The 20,994-nt window shown below is 55.0% G+C and overlaps 1 protein-coding gene, 25 non-coding genes and 3 pseudogenes across 26 annotated transcripts; all 29 read right to left on the reverse strand.

Moving 5' to 3' along the window:
* Positions 1 to 347: 347 nt before the first annotated feature.
* Positions 348 to 538, reverse strand: LOC146326126 (U2 spliceosomal RNA). The gene has a single exon (XR_014770886.1). It is a non-coding gene; the product is annotated as a U2 spliceosomal RNA (small nuclear RNA).
* A 201-nt stretch (positions 539 to 739) lies between these two features.
* Positions 740 to 854, reverse strand: LOC146326127 (U5 spliceosomal RNA). Its single transcript, XR_014771098.1, has one exon. It is a non-coding gene; the product is annotated as a U5 spliceosomal RNA (small nuclear RNA).
* Positions 855 to 1,491: 637 nt separating this feature from the next.
* On the reverse strand, positions 1,492 to 1,682 carry LOC146326128 (U2 spliceosomal RNA). The gene has a single exon (XR_014770820.1). It is a non-coding gene; the product is annotated as a U2 spliceosomal RNA (small nuclear RNA).
* A 191-nt stretch (positions 1,683 to 1,873) lies between these two features.
* On the reverse strand, positions 1,874 to 1,988 carry LOC146326129 (U5 spliceosomal RNA). The gene has a single exon (XR_014771099.1). It is a non-coding gene; the product is annotated as a U5 spliceosomal RNA (small nuclear RNA).
* A 474-nt stretch (positions 1,989 to 2,462) lies between these two features.
* Positions 2,463 to 2,608, reverse strand: LOC146326130 (U2 spliceosomal RNA; annotated as a pseudogene).
* A 191-nt stretch (positions 2,609 to 2,799) lies between these two features.
* LOC146326131 (U5 spliceosomal RNA) lies at positions 2,800 to 2,914 on the reverse strand. The gene has a single exon (XR_014771100.1). It is a non-coding gene; the product is annotated as a U5 spliceosomal RNA (small nuclear RNA).
* A 631-nt stretch (positions 2,915 to 3,545) lies between these two features.
* LOC146326132 (U2 spliceosomal RNA) lies at positions 3,546 to 3,736 on the reverse strand. The gene has a single exon (XR_014770890.1). It is a non-coding gene; the product is annotated as a U2 spliceosomal RNA (small nuclear RNA).
* Positions 3,737 to 3,941: 205 nt separating this feature from the next.
* On the reverse strand, positions 3,942 to 4,057 carry LOC146326133 (U5 spliceosomal RNA). The gene has a single exon (XR_014770933.1). It is a non-coding gene; the product is annotated as a U5 spliceosomal RNA (small nuclear RNA).
* Positions 4,058 to 4,694: 637 nt separating this feature from the next.
* LOC146326134 (U2 spliceosomal RNA) lies at positions 4,695 to 4,885 on the reverse strand. Its single transcript, XR_014770821.1, has one exon. It is a non-coding gene; the product is annotated as a U2 spliceosomal RNA (small nuclear RNA).
* A 191-nt stretch (positions 4,886 to 5,076) lies between these two features.
* On the reverse strand, positions 5,077 to 5,191 carry LOC146326135 (U5 spliceosomal RNA). Its single transcript, XR_014771101.1, has one exon. It is a non-coding gene; the product is annotated as a U5 spliceosomal RNA (small nuclear RNA).
* Positions 5,192 to 5,665: 474 nt separating this feature from the next.
* LOC146326136 (U2 spliceosomal RNA) lies at positions 5,666 to 5,811 on the reverse strand (annotated as a pseudogene).
* A 191-nt stretch (positions 5,812 to 6,002) lies between these two features.
* On the reverse strand, positions 6,003 to 6,117 carry LOC146326137 (U5 spliceosomal RNA). Its single transcript, XR_014771102.1, has one exon. It is a non-coding gene; the product is annotated as a U5 spliceosomal RNA (small nuclear RNA).
* A 632-nt stretch (positions 6,118 to 6,749) lies between these two features.
* LOC146326138 (U2 spliceosomal RNA) lies at positions 6,750 to 6,940 on the reverse strand. Its single transcript, XR_014770891.1, has one exon. It is a non-coding gene; the product is annotated as a U2 spliceosomal RNA (small nuclear RNA).
* Positions 6,941 to 7,131: 191 nt separating this feature from the next.
* Positions 7,132 to 7,246, reverse strand: LOC146326139 (U5 spliceosomal RNA). The gene has a single exon (XR_014771103.1). It is a non-coding gene; the product is annotated as a U5 spliceosomal RNA (small nuclear RNA).
* A 632-nt stretch (positions 7,247 to 7,878) lies between these two features.
* Positions 7,879 to 8,069, reverse strand: LOC146326140 (U2 spliceosomal RNA). Its single transcript, XR_014770887.1, has one exon. It is a non-coding gene; the product is annotated as a U2 spliceosomal RNA (small nuclear RNA).
* A 201-nt stretch (positions 8,070 to 8,270) lies between these two features.
* On the reverse strand, positions 8,271 to 8,385 carry LOC146326141 (U5 spliceosomal RNA). The gene has a single exon (XR_014771104.1). It is a non-coding gene; the product is annotated as a U5 spliceosomal RNA (small nuclear RNA).
* Positions 8,386 to 9,024: 639 nt separating this feature from the next.
* LOC146326142 (U2 spliceosomal RNA) lies at positions 9,025 to 9,215 on the reverse strand. The gene has a single exon (XR_014771080.1). It is a non-coding gene; the product is annotated as a U2 spliceosomal RNA (small nuclear RNA).
* A 216-nt stretch (positions 9,216 to 9,431) lies between these two features.
* On the reverse strand, positions 9,432 to 9,546 carry LOC146326143 (U5 spliceosomal RNA). The gene has a single exon (XR_014771105.1). It is a non-coding gene; the product is annotated as a U5 spliceosomal RNA (small nuclear RNA).
* A 650-nt stretch (positions 9,547 to 10,196) lies between these two features.
* Positions 10,197 to 10,387, reverse strand: LOC146326144 (U2 spliceosomal RNA). The gene has a single exon (XR_014770900.1). It is a non-coding gene; the product is annotated as a U2 spliceosomal RNA (small nuclear RNA).
* A 201-nt stretch (positions 10,388 to 10,588) lies between these two features.
* LOC146326145 (U5 spliceosomal RNA) lies at positions 10,589 to 10,703 on the reverse strand. The gene has a single exon (XR_014771106.1). It is a non-coding gene; the product is annotated as a U5 spliceosomal RNA (small nuclear RNA).
* A 638-nt stretch (positions 10,704 to 11,341) lies between these two features.
* On the reverse strand, positions 11,342 to 11,532 carry LOC146326146 (U2 spliceosomal RNA). Its single transcript, XR_014770901.1, has one exon. It is a non-coding gene; the product is annotated as a U2 spliceosomal RNA (small nuclear RNA).
* A 204-nt stretch (positions 11,533 to 11,736) lies between these two features.
* On the reverse strand, positions 11,737 to 11,853 carry LOC146326147 (U5 spliceosomal RNA). Its single transcript, XR_014770930.1, has one exon. It is a non-coding gene; the product is annotated as a U5 spliceosomal RNA (small nuclear RNA).
* Positions 11,854 to 12,498: 645 nt separating this feature from the next.
* On the reverse strand, positions 12,499 to 12,671 carry LOC146326148 (U2 spliceosomal RNA; annotated as a pseudogene).
* Positions 12,672 to 13,205: 534 nt separating this feature from the next.
* On the reverse strand, positions 13,206 to 14,132 carry LOC146326149 (uncharacterized). The gene has a single exon (XM_084719897.1). It carries the CDS (start codon positions 14,130 to 14,132, stop codon positions 13,206 to 13,208), a length of 927 nt encoding a protein of 308 aa, XP_084576023.1.
* Positions 14,133 to 18,542: 4,410 nt separating this feature from the next.
* LOC146326150 (U5 spliceosomal RNA) lies at positions 18,543 to 18,657 on the reverse strand. The gene has a single exon (XR_014771107.1). It is a non-coding gene; the product is annotated as a U5 spliceosomal RNA (small nuclear RNA).
* Positions 18,658 to 19,289: 632 nt separating this feature from the next.
* LOC146326151 (U2 spliceosomal RNA) lies at positions 19,290 to 19,480 on the reverse strand. The gene has a single exon (XR_014770888.1). It is a non-coding gene; the product is annotated as a U2 spliceosomal RNA (small nuclear RNA).
* A 216-nt stretch (positions 19,481 to 19,696) lies between these two features.
* LOC146326152 (U5 spliceosomal RNA) lies at positions 19,697 to 19,811 on the reverse strand. Its single transcript, XR_014771109.1, has one exon. It is a non-coding gene; the product is annotated as a U5 spliceosomal RNA (small nuclear RNA).
* A 638-nt stretch (positions 19,812 to 20,449) lies between these two features.
* On the reverse strand, positions 20,450 to 20,640 carry LOC146326153 (U2 spliceosomal RNA). Its single transcript, XR_014770915.1, has one exon. It is a non-coding gene; the product is annotated as a U2 spliceosomal RNA (small nuclear RNA).
* Positions 20,641 to 20,861: 221 nt separating this feature from the next.
* LOC146326154 (U5 spliceosomal RNA) lies at positions 20,862 to 20,976 on the reverse strand. Its single transcript, XR_014771110.1, has one exon. It is a non-coding gene; the product is annotated as a U5 spliceosomal RNA (small nuclear RNA).
* Between the last annotated feature and the right edge of the window lie 18 nt (positions 20,977 to 20,994).

The raw sequence follows: 20,994 nt of genomic DNA on the forward strand, positions 1-20,994 counted from the left end.
CACACTCAAAGGGGCATATAGGACCGCTCAAAATGGGGCAATATTCCCTCTCTGTCTGACTGTCCAAAGTGCAAACCTGGCTGCATTTTTGTCAGGCTTTGTCTTGCTCCTCTTTCCGTTCCGTTCCGAGCCGCGCTCCCTCCCCCTCCCCAGCCGTCAAGGCTCAAATGCAGTAGTTTCAGAGCGCGAGTCCGCAGGGACGCCAGCGAGCCAAGGCGGCGTTAAGGACGCTGTTCAGGCCGCGGTGCCGTCCACTTTGAACCCCGGTCTTTTTCGGTCTCCGGGCTTGCGGTTGAGCCACGGAGCCCTCAATCTGCACTGGCGTTTTGCTTTTCCACAAGGCAGGAGGAAGGTGCACCGTTCCCGGCGGCACTGCAATACCGGGTCGATGCGTGGAGTGAACGGAGCGAGCCCCTTTTTCAGCTCCCGGTGCTAAAAATCCCTTTAATATGTTGTCCCCTTATAGGGGACGTATCAGATATTAAACTGATAAGAACAGATACTACACTTGATCTTAGCCAAAAGGCCGAGAAGCGATGACCACCCAGCCCCTTGCTGCCCCACCCCACCTCCCGGAACAGTCCTCACCGGCCGCGGTGAAGCCGTTTCAACTGCGCACCAGAGGGGGCCGCTGCTTAGCACCTCTGCCCAAGGGCTCCATGGCTGGGCTCTGAGCCCACTTGAAGGACAGCTGCTTTGCTTTGCTTTGCTTTGCTTTGCTTTTCACAAGTGCGCAAGGCTCAGCCAAAGGGCAAAGCCTGCCAAAAATGGGTTCAACTCATTGGTGTTCCTCTCCACGGAAGTCTTTAGTAAAAGGCGAAAGACTTGTGCGCTTTGAAGAGAAACCCGAGTAAGTACAGCCCCTCTCCTCCGCGCCAGCCAAGATGTCTGTCGTCCCAGTCCCCGGCCTCACGGTAAGCCCGGCTTGGCTTAGCGTGCGCCAAACTCCCGGGCCACGCCCCTGCCCCTGCCCCTGGCCCCCAACACCCCCGACACTCTCACAGGCTCTATACAGGCAGTGGCTTCGCGGATAGGATGAGTCCCGGCTGTAGGGCGCAGGCTACCGAGCACCAGGGAGACTCAGGCGCCTCCAGACTCTCGCTGAGGACGGGCTGAAAACCCGGAAGGAAAACAGCCGGCACACTCAAAGGGGCATATAGCACCGCTCAAAATGGGGCAATATTCCCTCTCTGTCTGACTGTCCAAAGTGCAAACCTGGCTGCATTTTTGTCAGGCTTTGTCTTGCTCCTCTTTCCGTTCCGTTCCGTTCCGAGCCGCGCTCCCTCCCCCTCCCCAGCCGTCAAGGCTCAAATGCAGTAGTTTCAGAGCGCGAGTCCGCAGGGACGCCAGCGAGCCAAGGCGGCGTTAAGGACGCTGTTCAGGCCGCGGTGCCGTCCACTTTGAACCCCGGTCTTTTTCGGTCTCCGGGCTTGCGGTTGAGCCACGGAGCCCTCAATCTGCACTGGCGTTTTGCTTTTCCACAAGGCAGGAGGAGGGTGCACCGTTCCCGGCGGCACTGCAATACCGGGTCGATGCGTGGAGTGAACGGAGCGAGCCCCTTTTTCAGCTCCCGGTGCTAAAAATCCCTTTAATATGTTGTCCCCTTATAGGGGACGTATCAGATATTAAACTGATAAGAACAGATACTACACTTGATCTTAGCCAAAAGGCCGAGAAGCGATGACCCCCCAGCCCCTTGCTGCCCCACCCCACCTCCCGGAACAGTCCTCACCGGCCGCGGTGAAGCCGTTTCAACTGCGCACCAGAGGGGGCCGCTGCTTAGCACCTCCGCCCAAGGGCTCCATGGCTGGGCTCTGAGCCCACTTGAAGGACAGCTGCTTTGCTTTGCTTTGCTTTTCACAAGTGCGCAAGGCTCAGCCAAAGGGCAAAGCCTGCCAAAAATGGGTTCAACTCATTGGTGTTCCTCTCCACGGAAGTCTTTAGTAAAAGGCGAAAGACTTGTGCGCTTTGAAGAGAAACCCGAGTAAGTACAGCCCCTCTCCTCCGCGCCAGCCAAGACCTCTGTCGTCCCAGTCCCCGGCCTCACGGTAAGCCCGGCTTGGCTTAGCGTGCGCCAAACTCCCGGGCCACGCCCCTGCCCCTGCCCCTGCCCCTGCCCCTGCCCCTGGCCCCCAACACCCCCGACACTCTCACAGGCTCTATACAGGCAGTGGCTTCGCGGATAGGATGAGTCCCGGCTGTAGGGCGCAGGCTACCGAGCACCAGGGAGACTCAGGCGCCTCCAGACTCTCGCTGAGGATGGGCTGAAAACCCGGAAGGAAAACAGCCGGCACACTCAAAGGGGCATATAGGACCGCTCAAAATGGGGCAATATTCCCTCTCTGTCTGACTGTCCAAAGTGCAAACCTGGCTGCATTTTTGTCAGGCTTTGTCTTGCTCCTCTTTCCGTTCCGTTCCGAGCCGCGCTCCCTCCCCCTCCCCAGCCGTCAAGGCTCAAATGCAGTAGTTTCAGAGCGCGAGTCCCTTTTTCAGCTCCCGGTGCTAAAAATCCCTTTAATATGTTGTCCCCTTATAGGGGACGTATCAGATATTAAACTGATAAGAACAGATACTACACTTGATCTTAGCCAAAAGGCCGAGAAGCGATGACCCCCCAGCCCCTTGCTGCCCCACCCCACCTCCCGGAACAGTCCTCACCGGCCGCGGTGAAGCCGTTTCAACTGCGCACCAGAGGGGGCCGCTGCTTAGCACCTCCGCCCAAGGGCTCCATGGCTGGGCTCTGAACCCACTTGAAGGACAGCTGCTTTGCTTTGCTTTGCTTTTCACAAGTGCGCAAGGCTCAGCCAAAGGGCAAAGCCTGCCAAAAATGGGTTCAACTCATTGGTGTTCCTCTCCACGGAAGTCTTTAGTAAAAGGCGAAAGACTTGTGCGCTTTGAAGAGAAACCCGAGTAAGTACAGCCCCTCTTCTCCGCGCCAGCCAAGACCTCTGTCGTCCCAGTCCCCGGCCTCACGGTAAGCCCGGCTTGGCTTAGCGTGCGCCAAACTCCCGGGCCACGCCCCTGCCCCTGCCCCTGGCCCCCAACACCCCCGACACTCTCACAGGCTCTATACAGGCAGTGGCTTCGCGGATAGGATGAGTCCCGGCTGTAGGGCGCAGGCTACCGAGCACCAGGGAGACTCAGGCGCCTCCAGACTCTCGCTGAGGATGGGCTGAAAACCCGGAAGGAAAACAGCCGGCACACTCAAAGGGGCATATAGGACCGCTCAAAATGGGGCAATATTCCCTCTCTGTCTGACTGTCCAAAGTGCAAACCTGGCTGCATTTTTGTCAGGCTTTGTCTTGCTCCTCTTTCCGTTCCGTTCCGAGCCGCGCTCCCTCCCCCTCCCCAGCCGTCAAGGCTCAAATGCAGTAGTTTCAGAGCGCGAGTCCGCAGGGACGCCAGCGAGCCAAGGCGGCGTTAAGGACGCTGTTCAGGCCGCGGTGCCGTCCACTTTGAACCCCGGTCTTTTTCGGTCTCCGGGCTTGCGGTTGAGCCACGGAGCCCTCAATCTGCACTGGCGTTTTGCTTTTCCACAAGGCAGGAGGAAGTGCACCGTTCCCGGCGGCACTGCAATACCGGGTCGATGCGTGGAGTGAACGGAGCGAGCCCCTTTTTCAGCTCCCGGTGCTAAAAATCCCTTTAATATGTTGTCCCCTTATAGGGGACGTATCAGATATTAAACTGATAAGAACAGATACTACACTTGATCTTAGCCAAAAGGCCGAGAAGCGATGACCACCCAGCCCCTTGCTGCCCCACCCCACCTCCCGGAACAGTCCTCACCGGCCGCGGTGAAGCCGTTTCAACTGCGCACCAGAGGGGGCCGCTGCTTAGCACCTCTGCCCAAGGGCTCCATGGCTGGGCTCTGAGCCCACTTGAAGGACAGCTGCTTTGCTTTGCTTTGCTTTGCTTTGCTTTGCTTTTCACAAGTGCGCAAGGCTCAGCCAAAGGGCAAAGTCTGCCAAAAATGGGTTCAACTCATTGGTGTTCCTCTCCACGGAAGTCTTTAGTAAAAGGCGAAAGACTTGTGCGCTTTGAAGAGAAACCCGAGTAAGTACAGCCCCTCTCCTCCGCGCCAGCCAAGATGTCTGTCGTCCCAGTCCCCGGCCTCACGGTAAGCCCGGCTTGGCTTAGCGTGCGCCAAACTCCCGGGCCACGCCCCTGCCCCTGCCCCTGGCCCCCAACACCCCCGACACTCTCACAGGCTCTATACAGGCAGTGGCTTCGCGGATAGGATGAGTCCCGGCTGTAGGGCGCAGGCTACCGAGCACCAGGGAGACTCAGGCGCCTCCAGACTCTCGCTGAGGACGGGCTGAAAACCCGGAAGGAAAACAGCCGGCACACTCAAAGGGGCATATAGGACCGCTCAAAATGGGGCAATATTCCCTCTCTGTCTGACTGTCCAAAGTGCAAACCTGGCTGCATTTTTGTCAGGCTTTGTCTTGCTCCTCTTTCCGTTCCGTTCCGTTCCGAGCCGCGCTCCCTCCCCCTCCCCAGCCGTCAAGGCTCAAATGCAGTAGTTTCAGAGCGCGAGTCCGCAGGGACGCCAGCGAGCCAAGGCGGCGTTAAGGACGCTGTTCAGGCCGCGGTGCCGTCCACTTTGAACCCCGGTCTTTTTCGGTCTCCGGGCTTGCGGTTGAGCCACGGAGCCCTCAATCTGCACTGGCGTTTTGCTTTTCCACAAGGCAGGAGGAGGGTGCACCGTTCCCGGCGGCACTGCAATACCGGGTCGATGCGTGGAGTGAACGGAGCGAGCCCCTTTTTCAGCTCCCGGTGCTAAAAATCCCTTTAATATGTTGTCCCCTTATAGGGGACGTATCAGATATTAAACTGATAAGAACAGATACTACACTTGATCTTAGCCAAAAGGCCGAGAAGCGATGACCCCCCAGCCCCTTGCTGCCCCACCCCACCTCCCGGAACAGTCCTCACCGGCCGCGGTGAAGCCGTTTCAACTGCGCACCAGAGGGGGCCGCTGCTTAGCACCTCCGCCCAAGGGCTCCATGGCTGGGCTCTGAGCCCACTTGAAGGACAGCTGCTTTGCTTTGCTTTGCTTTTCACAAGTGCGCAAGGCTCAGCCAAAGGGCAAAGCCTGCCAAAAATGGGTTCAACTCATTGGTGTTCCTCTCCACGGAAGTCTTTAGTAAAAGGCGAAAGACTTGTGCGCTTTGAAGAGAAACCCGAGTAAGTACAGCCCCTCTCCTCCGCGCCAGCCAAGACCTCTGTCGTCCCAGTCCCCGGCCTCACGGTAAGCCCGGCTTGGCTTAGCGTGCGCCAAACTCCCGGGCCACGCCCCTGCCCCTGCCCCTGCCCCTGCCCCTGCCCCTGGCCCCCAACACCCCCGACACTCTCACAGGCTCTATACAGGCAGTGGCTTCGCGGATAGGATGAGTCCCGGCTGTAGGGCGCAGGCTACCGAGCACCAGGGAGACTCAGGCGCCTCCAGACTCTCGCTGAGGATGGGCTGAAAACCCGGAAGGAAAACAGCCGGCACACTCAAAGGGGCATATAGGAACGCTCAAAATGGGGCAATATTCCCTCTCTGTCTGACTGTCCAAAGTGCAAACCTGGCTGCATTTTTGTCAGGCTTTGTCTTGCTCCTCTTTCCGTTCCGTTCCGAGCCGCGCTCCCTCCCCCTCCCCAGCCGTCAAGGCTCAAATGCAGTAGTTTCAGAGCGCGAGTCCCTTTTTCAGCTCCCGGTGCTAAAAATCCCTTTAATATGTTGTCCCCTTATAGGGGACGTATCAGATATTAAACTGATAAGAACAGATACTACACTTGATCTTAGCCAAAAGGCCGAGAAGCGATGACCCCCCAGCCCCTTGCTGCCCCACCCCACCTCCCGGAACAGTCCTCACCGGCCGCGGTGAAGCCGTTTCAACTGCGCACCAGAGGGGGCCGCTGCTTAGCACCTCCGCCCAAGGGCTCCATGGCTGGGCTCTGAGCCCACTTGAAGGACAGCTGCTTTGCTTTGCTTTGCTTTTCACAAGTGCGCAAGGCTCAGCCAAAGGGCAAAGCCTGCCAAAAATGGGTTCAACTCATTGGTGTTCCTCTCCACGGAAGTCTTTAGTAAAAGGCGAAAGACTTGTGCGCTTTGAAGAGAAACCCGAGTAAGTACAGCCCCTCTCCTCCGCGCCAGCCAAGATGTCTGTCGTCCCAGTCCCCGGCCTCACGGTAAGCCCGGCTTGGCTTAGCGTGCACCAAACTCGCGGGCCACGCCCCTGCCCCTGCCCCTGGCCCCCAACACCCCCGACACTCTCACAGGCTCTATACAGGCAGTGGCTTCGCGGATAGGATGAGTCCCGGCTGTAGGGCGCAGGCTACCGAGCACCAGGGAGACTCAGGCGCCTCCAGACTCTCGCTGAGGATGGGCTGAAAACCCGGAAGGAAAACAGCCGGCACACTCAAAGGGGCATATAGGACCGCTCAAAATGGGGCAATATTCCCTCTCTGTCTGACTGTCCAAAGTGCAAACCTGGCTGCATTTTTGTCAGGCTTTGTCTTGCTCCTCTTTCCGTTCCGTTCCGAGCCGCGCTCCCTCCCCCTCCCCAGCCGTCAAGGCTCAAATGCAGTAGTTTCAGAGCGCGAGTCCGCAGGGACGCCAGCGAGCCAAGGCGGCGTTAAGGACGCTGTTCAGGCCGCGGTGCCGTCCACCTTGAACCCCGGTCTTTTTCGGTCTCTGGGCTTGCGGTTGAGCCACGGAGCCCTCAATCTGCACTGGCGTTTTGCTTTTCCACAAGGCAGGAGGAGAGTGCACCGTTCCCGGCGGCACTGCAATACCGGGTCGATGCGTGGAGTGAACGGAGCGAGCCCCTTTTTCAGCTCCCGGTGCTAAAAATCCCTTTAATATGTTGTCCCCTTATAGGGGACGTATCAGATATTAAACTGATAAGAACAGATACTACACTTGATCTTAGCCAAAAGGCCGAGAAGCGATGACCCCCCAGCCCCTTGCTGCCCCACCCCACCTCCCGGAACAGTCCTCACCGGCCGCGGTGAAGCCGTTTCAACTGCGCACCAGAGGGGGCCGCTGCTTAGCACCTCCGCCCAAGGGCTCCATGGCTGGGCTCTGAGCCCACTTGAAGGACAGCTGCTTTGCTTTGCTTTGCTTTTCACAAGTGCGCAAGGCTCAGCCAAAGGGCAAAGCCTGCCAAAAATGGGTTCAACTCATTGGTGTTCCTCTCCACGGAAGTCTTTAGTAAAAGGCGAAAGACTTGTGCGCTTTGAAGAGAAACCCGAGTAAGTACAGCCCCTCTCCTCCGCGCCAGCCAAGACCTCTGTCGTCCCAGTCCCCGGCCTCAGGGTAAGCCCGGCTTGGCTTAGCGTGCGCCAAACTCCCGGGCCACGCCCCTGCCCCTGCCCCTGGCCCCCAACACCCCCGACACTCTCACAGGCTCTATACAGGCAGTGGCTTCGCGGATAGGATGAGTCCCGGCTGTAGGGCGCAGGCTACCGAGCACCAGGGAGACTCAGGCGCCTCCAGACTCTCGCTGAGGATGGGCTGAAAACCCGGAAGGAAAACAGCCGGCACACTCAAAGGGGCATATAGGACCGCTCAAAATGGGGCAATATTCCCTCTCTGTCTGACTGTCCAAAGTGCAAACCTGGCTGCATTTTTGTCAGGCTTTGTCTTGCTCCTCTTTCCGTTCCGTTCCGAGCCGCGCTCCCTCCCCCTCCCCAGCCGTCAAGGCTCAAATGCAGTAGTTTCAGAGCGCGAGTCCGCAGGGACGCCAGCGAGCCAAGGCGGCGTTAAGGACGCTGTTCAGGCCGCGGTGCCGTCCACTTTGAACCCCGGTCTTTTTCGGTCTCCGGGCTTGCGGTTGAGCCACGGAGCCCTCAATCTGCACTGGCGTTTTGCTTTTCCACAAGGCAGGAGGAAGGTGCACCGTTCCCGGCGGCACTGCAATACCGGGTCGATGCGTGGAGTGAACGGAGCGAGCCCCTTTTTCAGCTCCCGGTGCTAAAAATCCCTTTAATATGTTGTCCCCTTATAGGGGACGTATCAGATATTAAACTGATAAGAACAGATACTACACTTGATCTTAGCCAAAAGGCCGAGAAGCGATGACCCCCCAGCCCCTTGCTGCCCCACCCCACCTCCCGGAACAGTCCTCACCGGCCGCGGTGAAGCCGTTTCAACTGCGCACAAGAGGGGGCCGCTGCTTAGCACCTCCGCCCAAGGGCTCCATGGCTGGGCTCTGAGCCCACTTGAAGGACAGCTGCTTTGCTTTGCTTTGCTTTGCTTTGCTTTTCACAAGTGCGCAAGGCTCAGCCAAAGGGCAAAGCCTGCCAAAAATGGGTTCAACTCATTGGTGTTCCTCTCCACGGAAGTCTTTAGTAAAAGGCGAAAGACTTGTGCGCTTTGAAGAGAAACCCGAGTAAGTACAGCCCCTCTCCTCCGCGCCAGCCAAGATGTCTGTTGTCCCAGTCCCCGGCCTCACGGTAAGCCCGGCTTGGCTTAGCGTGCGCCAAACTCCCGGGCCACGCCCCTGCCCCTGCCCCTGCCCCTGGCCCCCAACACCCCCGACACTCTCACAGGCTCTATACAGGCAGTGGCTTCGCGGATAGGATGAGTCCCGGCTGTAGGGCGCAGGCTACCGAGCACCAGGGAGACTCAGGCGCCTCCAGACTCTCACTGAGGACGGGCTGAAAACCCGGAAGGAAAACAGCCGGCACACTCAAAGGGGCATATAGGACCGCTCAAAATGGGGCAATATTCCCTCTCTGTCTGACTGTCCAAAGTGCAAACCTGGCTGCATTTTTGTCAGGCTTTGTCTTGCTCCTCTTTCCGTTCCGTTCCGAGCCACGCTCCCTCCCCCTCCCCAGCCGTCAAGGCTCAAATGCAGTAGTTTCAGAGCGCGAGTCCGCAGGGACGCCTGCGAGCCAAGGCGGCGTTAAGGACGCTGTTCAGGCCGCGGTGCCGTCCACTTTGAACCCCGGTCTTTTTCCGGTCTCCGGGCTTGCGGTTGAGCCACGGAGCCCTCAATCTGCACTGGCGTTTTGCTTTTCCACAAGGCAGGAGGAGGGTGCACCGTTCCCGGCGGCACTGCAATACCGGGTCGATGCGTGGAGTGAACGGAGCGAGCCCCTTTTTCAGCTCCCAGTGCTAAAAATCCCTTTAATATGTTGTCCCCTTATAGGGGACGTATCAGATATTAAACTGATAAGAACAGATACTACACTTGATCTTAGCCAAAAGGCCGAGAAGCGATGACCCCCCAGCCCCTTGCTGCCCCACCCCACCTCCCGGAACAGTCCTCACCGGCCGCGGTGAAGCCGTTTCAACTGCGCACCAGAGGGGGCCGCTGCTTAGCACCTCCGCCCAAGGGCTCCATGGCTGGGCTCTGAGCCCACTTGAAGGACAGCTGCTTTGCTTTGCTTTGCTTTGCTTTGCTTTGTTTTGCTTTGCTTTTCACAAGTGTGCAAGGCTCAGCCAAAGGGCAAAGCCTGCCAAAAATGGGTTCAACTCATTGGTGTTCCTCTCCACGGAAGTCTTTAGTAAAAGGCGAAAGACTTGTGCGCTTTGAAGAGAAACCCGAGTAAGTACAGCCCCTCTCCTCCGCGCCAGCCAAGATGTCTGTCGTCCCAGTCCCCGGCCTCACGGTAAGCCCGGCTTGGCTTAGCATGCGCCAAACTCCCGGGCCACGCCCCTGCCCCTGCCCCTGCCCCTGCCCCTGGCCCCCAACACCCCCGACACTCTCACAGGCTCTATACAGGCAGTGGCTTCGCGGATAGGATGAGTCCCGGCTGTAGGGCGCAGGCTACCGAGCACCAGGGAGACTCAGGCGCCTCCAGACTCTCGCTGAGGACGGGCTGAAAACCCGGAAGGAAAACAGCCGGCACACTCAAAGGGGCATATAGGACCGCTCAAAATGGGGCAATATTCCCTCTCTGTCTGACTGTCCAAAGTGCAAACCTGGCTGCATTTTTGTCAGGCTTTGTCTTGCTCCTCTTTCCGTTCCGTTCTGTTCCGAGCCACGCTCCCTCCCCCTCCCCAGCCGTCAAGGCTCAAATGCAGTAGTTTCAGAGCGCGAGTCCGCAGGGACGCCTGCGAGCCAAGGCGGCGTTAAGGACGCTGTTCAGGCCGCGGTGCCGTCCACTTTGAACCCCGGTCTTTTTCCGGTCTCCGGGCTTGCGGTTGAGCCACGGAGCCCTCAATCTGCACTGGCGTTTTGCTTTTCCACAAGGCAGGAGGAGGGTGCACCGTTCCCGGCGGCACTGCAATACCGGGTCGATGCGTGGAGTGAACGGAGCGAGCCCCTTTTTCAGCTCCCGGTGCTAAAAATCCCTTTAATATGTTGTCCCCTTATAGGGAACGTATCAGATATTAAACTGATAAGAACAGATACTACACTTGATCTTAGCCAAAAGGCCGAGAAGCGATGACCCCCCAGCCCCTTGCTGCCCCACCCCACCTCCCGGAACAGTCCTCACCGGCCGCGGTGAAGCCGTTTCAACTGCGCACCAGAGGGGGCCGCTGCTTAGCACCTCCGCCCAAGGGCTCCATGGCTGGGCTCTGAGCCCACTTGAAGGACAGCTGCTTTGCTTTGCTTTGCTTTGCTTTGCTTTTCACAAGTGCGCAAGGCTCAGCCAAAGGGCAAAGCCTGCCAAAAATGGGTTCAACTCATTGGTGTTCCTCTCCACGGAAGTCTTTAGTAAAAGGCGAAAGACTTGTGCGCTTTGAAGAGAAACCCGAGTAAGTACAGCCCCTCTCCTCCGCGCCAGCCAAGATGTCTGTCGTCCCAGTCCCCGGCCTCACGGTAAGCCCGGCTTGGCTTAGCGTGCGCCAAACTCCCGGGCCACGCCCCTGCCCCTGCCCCTGGCCCCCAACACCCCCGACACTCTCACAGGCTCTATACAGGCAGTGGCTTCGCGGATAGGATGAGTCCCGGCTGTAGGGCGCAGGCTACCGAGCACCAGGGAGACTCAGGCGCCTCCAGACTCTCGCTGAGGACGGGCTGAAAACCCGGAAGGAAAACAGCCGGCACACTCAAAGGGGCATATAGGACCGCTCAAAATGGGGCAATATTCCCTCTCTGTCTGACTGTTCAAAGTGCAAACCTGGCTGCATTTTTGTCAGGCTTTGTCTTGCTCCTCTTTCCGTTCCGTTCCGTTCCGAGCCAGGCTCCCTCCCCCTCCCCAGCCGTCAAGGCTCAAATGCAGTAGTTTCAGAGCGCGAGTCCGCAGGGACGCCTGCGAGCCAAGGCGGCATTAAGGACTCTGTTCAGGCCGCGGTGCCGTCCACTTTGAACCCCGGTCTTTTTCCGGTCTCCGGGCTTGCGGTTGAGCCACGGAGCCCTCAATCTGCACTGGCGTTTTGCTTTTCCACAAGGCAGGAGGAGGGTGCACCGTTCCCGGCGGCACTGCAATACCGGGTCGATGCGTGGAGTGAACGGAGCGAGCCCCTTTTTCAGCTCCCGGTGCTAAAAATCCCTTTAATATGTTGTCCCCTTATAGGGAACGTATCAGATATTAAACTGATAAGAACAGATACTACACTTGATCTTAGCCAAAAGGCCGAGAAGCGATGACCCCCCAGCCCCTTGCTGCCCCACCCCACCTCCCGGAACAGTCCTCACCGGCCGCGGTGAAGCCGTTTCAACTGCGCACCAGAGGGGGCCGCTGCTTAGCACCTCCGCCCAAGGGCTCCATGGCTGGGCTCTGAGCCCACTTGAAGGACAGCTGCTTTGCTTTGCTTTGCTTTGCTTTGCTTTGCTTTTCACAAGTGCGCAAGGCTCAGCCAAAGGGCAAAGCCCGCCAAAAATGGGTTCAACTCATTGGTGTTCCTCTCCACGGAAGTCTTTAGTAAAAGGCGAAAGACTTGTGCGCTTTGAAGAGAAACCCGAGTAAGTACAGCCCCTCTCCTCCGCGCCAGCCAAGATGTCTGTCGTCCCAGTCCCCGGCCTCACGGTAAGCCCGGCTTGGCTTAGCGTGCGCCAAACTCCCGGGCCACGCCCCTGCCCCTGCCCCTGCCCCTGCCCCTGGCCCCCAACACCCCCGACACTCTCACAGGCTCTATACAGGCAGTGGCTTCGCGGATAGGATGAGTCCCGGCTGTAGGGCGCAGGCTACCGAGCACCAGGGAGACTCAGGCGCCTCCAGACTCTCGCTGAGGACGGGCTGAAAACCCGGAAGGAAAACAGCCGGCACACTCAAAGGGGCATATAGGACCGCTCAAAATGGGGCAATATTCCCTCTCTGTCTGACTGTCCAAAGTGCAAACCTGGCTGCATTTTTGTCAGGCTTTGTCTTGCTCCTCTTTCCGTTCCGTTCCGAGCCACGCTCCCTCCCCCTCCCCAGCCGTCAAGGCTCAAATGCAGTAATTTCAGAGCGCGAGTTCGCAGGGACGCCAGCGAGCCAAGGCGGCGTTAAGGACGCTGTTCAGGCCGCGGTGCCGTCCACTTTGAACCCCGGTCTTTTTCCGGTCTCCGGGCTTGCGGTTGAGCCACGGAGCCCTCAATCTGCACTGGCGTTTTGCTTTTCCATAAGGCAGGAGGAGAGTGCACCGTTCCCGGCGGCACTGCAATACCGGGTCGATGCGTGGAGTGAACGGAGCGAGCCCCTTTTTCAGCTCCCGGTGCTAAAAATCCCTTTAATATGTTGTCCCCTTATAGGGGACGTATCAGATATTAAACTGATAAGAACAGATTTTTCTTTCGAAAAGTTTTATTGACACAATTTCACACATTTCAGTTTACATTTTTCCTTTTTCCATCAAGGATGACATGTTTAAACACAGTTCATTTGTTTTCCATTCATTCATTCATGTTTAAAGTGAGTAAAAACTCATTTATTTTCATGAATCTTTTCAAGCACAATAAAATTGGGTAAAAAACATGTCTAAAACCCAGTGTAAAACATTCCTACATTCATCATGTAAAACCATTTCTTAAAAATTGCGTTTGCTTGGTAAAATGGTTTACAGTTAAGACATGTTTAAAAGAGTGCTTGTGTTTGTGTGTGTTTTTTAAAGTCCATTGATATGTTTTGTGTGTCAGTCCATGTGTCTTTAAAAGGTTCATCTAAAACGGAGTGCAGAGGTTTAAAGAAAAGTTCATGTTCATTGTGCAAGAGCAGGGTGAGTCCTTATCAAATCAAACTCACTCCGCTCTCCCAAGCCTTTGTTCTCTCGGGATCCTGCTGTGGTGCTCAGAGGAGGTCCTCGCCCTCTGCTCCTTCCCTGTCCTGCCGCTCCCGGAGAGTCAGGCCGCCGCCGCCGGGACCTTTTCGGTGATGTGGCTCCGGCTCCTTCGTCCGAATGGGCACAGAGGCGATTCTTCTTTGTGGCTGTGTCCTAGGCCCGCCGCCTGCAGCTCCGGCCGCTCGGACCGTCGCTGCTGCCATACGGAGCACAGCCACTGGGGGATCTGCTTGTGCTTCCTCACCAGCAAGTTTCTGGAGGTCCAGATGGCGTCTACGATGGCGGCGAGGGTGAGCCACTGCTTGGCGAAGACAGATGGTGGAACGTCTTCCTGGCTCACCCCATACAGCACTAGCTGTGCTGTAAGGACCTCCCTTGCTGGTAAGCACGGGAATTGCAAGGAGCCGGCCGTTGCCCACAGGTCCTCAGCGGCGCTGCACTCCCAGAGCAGGTGCCTCACCGACTCTGGCGCGCCACAACCAGGTCGGGGGCAGGTTGCGTTCCTCGCCATGCCTCTGGAGTGCATTACGGACCTGACCGGGAGGATCTCGTGAGCCACCATCCATGCCAGGTCCCGGAGTCGGTTTGGGAGAGCGGAGTGGTTCACGTTACGCCAAACCGTGGAGGGCTCGCCGAGTGCGAGGCCGCGCACTGGGCTCACTGGCTCCTGCTCCTGCACAACAGATAAAAGCAGACGGTGGTTGGTTAAAATCTGCAACTCCTCCTGCTCCAGGTTAAAATGCTTTAAAAATGTGCAAATAAAAGCATATGCTGGTGGCAGGTTAAAAGACACAGGAACTTTAAGATCAGTGGGTAACAACTTCAGTCTTCTCAGGTATGTCCCCATCCAGAACCGTGTCATTGCAGCTGTCTTTGGGTTTCTGGATGGGGCTGTAGCGGCTTTAAGTTGCAGGGTGGTGTAAAAGGATCCTAAAAACAGGTACAGGTCTGGCACTCCTTTCCCTCCTTTCCCCTTCGGCCGCTTCATGACGTTTCGTTTTAGCCTTTCCCACTTGGATCCCCATAAAAAATAAAAGATGGCTCGTTCCAGGTCTAAAAGCACACTCCGAGGAGGAGTAAAAACAGAGCTGACAAGTAAAAGCACAGGTAAAATCACTGCTTTTATGATTAAAATTTTGCCTTCCATTGTCAGTCCTCTAAGTCCCCAGAATCCTAGTCGTTTCCTAACTTTCCCTACCACGTCCGGCCAATTTGTACTTCCACCCCCCTCCCTGTCGAATTTTATCCCCAGTATCTTCTGGTCAGTCTGGGTCACAGTCAGGGGAAGTCCTGTCATGTCGGTCGCTGTCCATGGGCCATAAAATTGGGCTTGCGTTTTGTCTTTGTTCAGTTTTGATGCAGAGGCCCGCCCAAACCAGTCGGTCAAGTCCAGCATCCTGTTGACGGATGAAAGGTCGGTACAAACAAGGTTAAAATCGTCCATGTATAAAAGGCACTTAATAAAAGAACCCCCACCTCCCGGTATTGCCACCCCGTTGATCCATTTGTCCCTTCTCAAGATCTGCGCCAGCGGTTCCACGCAGGCGACGTAGAGGAGGGCAGATAACGGACACCCCTGACGGACACCACAGCATACATTCACTGCTTTGGTAAGTTGCCCATTAACAAGTATTCTGCTCGTGATGCCCCGGTATAGCAAACCCACCCACGCTATAAACCTATCAGGAAACCCCATTTTTTGCAGTACCTTGAAAAGGTACTGGTGCGAGACCCGATCAAAGGCTTTCTCAAAATCTAAATTTAGGACTATCAGCCGAATGTTTCTGTCTCTCGCGTAACAGATGGTGTCTCTGATCAGTACGAGGCTGTCGGTGATCTTCCTCCCCGGAACGGCGCAGCCTTGATCCGGGTGGATCACCTCCCCTAAAACCAAGGATAAACGACTCGCTAAAAGCTTAGTAAAAAGTTTGCAGTCTACGTTTAAAAGAGTCACAGGTCTCCAGTTTTTAAGGTCAGTCTTATCGTCCTTTTTATGTATTAAAGTTACTATCCCTACTCTAAATGAGTCTGGCAACAGGTCGAGTCTTTCAAATTCGTTAAAAACAGTTAAAATATCGTGTGCGATAAGATCCTTAAAAGTCAGATAAAACTCCAGGGGAAGTCCATCTTGACCAGGGGACTTCCCCTTCTTAAAATGTTTTAAACAGTTATCTAACTCTAAAAGGGTAAAATCCTGTCTTAAAAGCACACTATCTTTAACTTTGTTTTCAACGAATTCTAAAACCTGTTCAGTAACGTTTTCGTGTGTTATTTTCTCATCGTACAATGTTTTATAGAATTCTTCCACGGTTTCTTTGAGTTCCTCTGAGCTTGTCGTTAAATTTCCGTCTTTATTTTTCAATTTTGTCAAAATTCCTCCCTTACTCATTATTTTCTTAAAAAAGTACCGTGTACATTTTTCCCCTTCTTCTATTTCTCTTTCTCTACTCCTTAAAATGACCCCTCGACTCTTAATTTCTGCAAATTCTTTCAGTTGTCTTTTGATTTCTAAAATTTCATTGTTAAAATCAAAACCCTGGCTTGTTAATGTAAAATAGCGTTGCATTCTTTTCTGCAGTCCCAACATGTGTCTGTCTGCCCTATCTTTCTTTTTCTTACCTGACTGCCTAAAGAAAGTCCGGGTCCTCTCCTTCACCATTTCCCACCAGTGTGCTCGTGTTTCGTACAAGTCTTGAAGGGTCTGCCACTCCTTGTACTGCTCTCGGTATTCCCTAACTATCTCCCTATCTTCTAAAAGAGAGCAGTTGAGTTTCCACAGACCACTTCCTACAGTCACACCCGAAGAGAGTGATAGGGTGCAGGATAGCATGACGTGATCGGAGAAGAAAACAGGGGTTAATCTAGCATCGGTGGGCGGGCAGTTTCGTGTAAAACAGTAGTCGATGCGAGAGGCTCTGGCGCTGTCACCACTGAACCAGGTGAAGCCCTCCTCTCTGGGATGCATGGTCTTAAAACAGTCGACTAGCTTAAAATCCCTAACCATTCCCTGAAGTAAAACCGATGTTTTGTCTATTTTAAAATCCTCCCCTGCATTTCTCCTATCTTTCCTACTTAAAACACAATTAAAATCTCCTCCTACCACTAATGGGACCCTACCTAACATGTGGGACTGCAGTTCTTCTAAAAGATCATACCTGTCGTTTTTGTCGTTAAAACCATAGACGTTAAGAAGGTTAAAATCATTATCCATAAAAGCAAGACGTGCTAAAAGAGCCCGCCCATCCCTCACCACAGTGCTGCCCTTCACCGAGATTAAGGGGTTTTTTATAAGTATGGCCACTCCGTCTGATTTATTTCCATTTGAACCACTGAAAAGGGAGGTCCCGGGTGGCCACATTCCTTCCCATTTTCTATAACTTTTTAGAAAGGGCAGGTTGCATTCCTGCAACAAGAACACGTCTGAGTCAACAGACTGTAGGAAGGAAAATATGCTCTGTGCTCTAACTCTTGACTTCACACTTCTCACGTTGATTGTGGAAATGTTAAGAGTCATGAGTATGTGAATTAAAAACAACAGGTATTTCATGTTGGCGATTTAAGTTTTTTTAAAGACAACAAGACCAGGGTTATTTCAATTTCATTCTCTTGTTTTGTACCAGAAACTCATTTCACGTCTCATAACAATTAGGGGGTGAATCTAGAGTTTCTGACCTCCTGAATGCTTCGTTTGCCCGTTTTTCAAGTGGAGTTGATTGAAGTACAATGTTTAGAAAAGAACACGGGTCAGTAGAGGAGCAGCCGCTAGGCATCTCCACAGGTGAGGTGGCAGTGCCCACATCAGTCCGCCCCCTTTTCCCTACAGCTTTCACCACCTCAGGGCTGGACAGTTCTGACGCAGTTCTTTTCAGGAGGGGCTGTGCATCCGGGAGGGAGGTTTCACTGGACCCTTCCTCCACGATCTGGAGACTGGGAGTGGTGTTTTCACTCGCAGAGTCGGGTCCAGATTCACCGGCTGCTTGGCTCTCTTCACTATCCTGCTCTTCCCCCTCTGCTAGGGTGAGGCCAGGCCCCTCCCCTTTTCCCGCCTCACTGGGCTCCTCTCCTCCAATGTCAGGTTTTGGCGGGAAATTTGAATTTTCCAGCCCCTCCCCTTCAATTAGTACTTTGTCTTTTCGGCCATTTTCTTCTGTTTTCCCTCCATTTTCTTCTGGGGGTTCCTGCCTTCTTTGTGCTTTTACTTTGTTGGCAAATGATTTCGGGCAATCTCTGAAGAGGTGGTTTGCCTCTCCACAGAGGTTGCATTTTCTACTATTGGGACATTCCTCAAAGGAATGCCCCACTTCCCTACATTTACCACACACAGTTTTCTGGCAAGCTTCTGCCAGGTGCCCATGCTCACCACACTTGCGGCAGAGCTTCGGCATTCCCTGGTAGTGAATGTAGCCCCTGTTTTCTCCAAGGACTATCATGGATGGGAGATGTTTCAGGCCCTGGAAGCCCTGGGGGTCCTGCCATTGCTGGACAGGGACCCTCCAGGCGCAATTCCAAATGCCGTCTTCATCCCTCACCTTGGTAGCCTGGCCTTTAACAGTGCAGAATCTTCCCAGCCACATGCAAATGTCCTCAGCATTTACTGTTTCATTGAACATTCTGACAATCACCACTTTCTGTGAGTTGTCAGTAAGTTTCTCCACAGTGAAAGCTGAGAACTGGGCCTTAGCTTTTTCAAACCTGTTCCAAAATTCTAATAAGATTGCAGCCGACACAAAACTTACATCAAATCCTTTTCCAAAGGGCAGAGTCACTATACAGTTTAAATGTTCTGGTTTGAAGCCAAGGATTTGTTGGATAAGCTTCCTGGAGAAGTCCAGTCGGGACATCTCCAGGAGCTTTCCATCTACTTCCTTAAAAAGGAAGCGCACGCTGTGGTGCCTCCGCATGCCGGCACGGGCAGCCGACATGGCTGGAGGCACCACGTTTAAATAAGGCAATTGAAATCAATAAATAAACGTGAAGCCAATAAAACCTTCTAAAACCAATAAATAACAATAAAAGAAGTCAAGACAGCAAACAACCTAAAAGTTCACTTACCTTAACAAACACTGTGCAAATTAGCAAATGTGCAAAATAGGCAAAATGCAAAAATATCTCCCAAATATGCAAGGGAAAGTTCCCACGGATAGGGGACTTTCCTGCAACGCCGGGAGTGATCGCAGTCTTTGCCAAAGGCCGAGAAGCGATGACCCCCCAGCCCCTTGCTGCCCCACCCCACCTCCCGGAACAGTCCTCACCGGCCGCGGTGAAGCCGTTTCAACTGCGCACCAGAGGGGGCCGCTGCTTAGCACCTCCGCCCAAGGGCTCCATGGCTGGGCTCTGAGCCCACTTGAAGGACAGCTGCTTTGCTTTGCTTTGCTTTGCTTTTCACAAGTGCGCAAGGCTCAGCCAAAGGGCAAAGCCTGCCAAAAATGGGTTCAACTCATTGGTGTTCCTCTCCACGGAAGTCTTTAGTAAAAGGCGAAAGACTTGTGCGCTTTGAAGAGAAACCCGAGTAAGTACAGCCCCTCTCCTCCGCGCCAGCCAAGATGTCTGTCGTCCCAGTCCCCGGCCTCACGGTAAGCCCGGCTTGGCTTAGCGTGCGCCAAACTCCCGGGCCACGCCCCTGCCCCTGCCCCTGGCCCCCAACACCCCCGACACTCTCACAGGCTCTATACAGGCAGTGGCTTCGCGGATAGGATGAGTCCCGGCTGTAGGGCGCAGGCTACCGAGCACCAGGGAGACTCAGGCGCCTCCAGACTCTCGCTGAGGATGGGCTGAAAACCCGGAAGGAAAACAGCCGGCACACTCAAAGGGGCATATAGGACCGCTCAAAATGGGGCAATATTCCCTCTCTGTCTGACTGTCCAAAGTGCAAACCTGGCTGCATTTTTGTCAGGCTTTGTCTTGCTCCTCTTTCCGTTCCGTTCCGAGCCGCGCTCCCTCCCCCTCCCCAGCCGTCAAGGCTCAAATGCAGTAGTTTCAGAGCGCGAGTCCGCAGGGACGCCAGCGAGCCAAGGCGGCGTTAAGGACACTGTTCAGGCCGCGGTGCCGTCCACTTTGAACCCCGGTCTTTTTCGGTCTCCGGGCTTGCGGTTGAGCCACGGAGCCCTCAATCTGCACTGGCGTTTTGCTTTTCCACAAGGCAGGAGGAAGGTGCACCGTTCCCGGCGGCACTGCAATACCGGGTCGATGCGTGGAGTGAACGGAGCGAGCCCCTTTTTCAGCTCCCGGTGCTAAAAATCCCTTTAATATGTTGTCCCCTTATAGGGGACGTATCAGATATTAAACTGATAAGAACAGATACTACACTTGATCTTAGCCAAAAGGCCGAGAAGCGATGACCCCCCAGCCCCTTGCTGCCCCACCCCACCTCCCGGAACAGTCCTCACCGGCCGCGGTGAAGCCGTTTCAACTGCGCACAAGAGGGGGCCGCTGCTTAGCACCTCCGCCCAAGGGCTCCATGGCTGGGCTCTGAGCCCACTTGAAGGACAGCTGCTTTGCTTTGCTTTGCTTTGCTTTGCTTTGCTTTGCTTTGCTTTTCACAAGTGCGCAAGGCTCAGCCAAAGGGCAAAGCCTGCCAAAAATGGGTTCAACTCATTGGTGTTCCTCTCCACGGAAGTCTTTAGTAAAAGGCGAAAGACTTGTGCGCTTTGAAGAGAAACCCGAGTAAGTACAGCCCCTCTCCTCCGCGCCAGCCAAGATGTCTGTCGTCCCAGTCCCCGGCCTCACGGTAAGCCCGGCTTGGCTTAGCGTGCGCCAAACTCCCGGGCCACGCCCCTGCCCCTGCCCCTGGCCCCCAACACCCCCGACACTCTCACAGGCTCTATACAGGCAGTGGCTTCGCGGATAGGATGAGTCCCGGCTGTAGGGCGCAGGCTACCGAGCACCAGGGAGACTCAGGCGCCTCCAGACTCTCGCTGAGGACGGGCTGAAAACCCGGAAGGAAAACAGCCGGCACACTCAAAGGGGCATATAGGACTGCTCAAAATGGGGCAATATTCCCTCTCTGTTTGACTGTCCAAAGTGCAAACCTGGCTGCATTTTTGTCAGGCTTTGTCTTGCTCCTCTTTCCGTTCCGTTCCGTTCCGAGCCACGCTCCCTCCCCCTCCCCAGCCGTCAAGGCTCAAATGCAGTAGTTTCAGAGCGCGAGTCCGCAGGGACGCCTGCGAGCCAAGGCGGCGTTAAGGACGCTGTTCAGGCCGCGGTGCCGTACACTTTGAACCCCGGTCTTTTTCCGGTCTCCGGGCTTGCGGTTGAGCCACGGAGCCCTCAATCCTCACTGGCGTTTTGCTTTTCCACAAGGCAGGAGGAGAGTGCACCGTTCTCGGCGGCACTGCAATACCGGGTCGATGCGTGGAGTGAACGGAGCGAGCCCCTTTTTCAGCTCCCGGTGCTAAAAATCCCTTTAATATGTTGTCCCCTTATAGGGGACGTATCAGATATTAAACTGATAAGAACAGATACTACACTTGATCTTAGCCAAAAGGCCGAGAAGCGATGACCCCCCAGCCCCTTGCTGCCCCACCCCACCTCCCGGAACAGTCCTCACCGGCCGCGGTGAAGCCGTTTCAACTGCGCACCAGAGGGGGCCGCTGCTTAGCACCTCCGCCCAAGGGCTCCATGGCTGGGCTCTGAGCCCACTTGAAGGACAGCTGCTTTGCTTTGCTTTGCTTTGCTTTGCTTTGCTTTGCTTTGCTTTGCTTTTCACAAGTATGCAAGGCTCAGCCAAAGGGCAAAGCCTGCCAAAAATGGGTTCAACTCATTGGTGTTCCTCTCCACGGAAGTCTTTAGTAAAAGGCGAAAGACTTGTGCGCTTTGAAGAGAAACCCGAGTAAGTACAGCCCCTCTCCTCC

This window comes from Lutjanus erythropterus, chromosome 6, assembly GCF_056507025.1.
Source record: "Lutjanus erythropterus isolate fLutEry1 chromosome 6, fLutEry1.hap2, whole genome shotgun sequence".
In the NCBI taxonomy this organism is placed as follows: Eukaryota; Metazoa; Chordata; class Actinopteri; order Lutjaniformes; family Lutjanidae; genus Lutjanus; species Lutjanus erythropterus.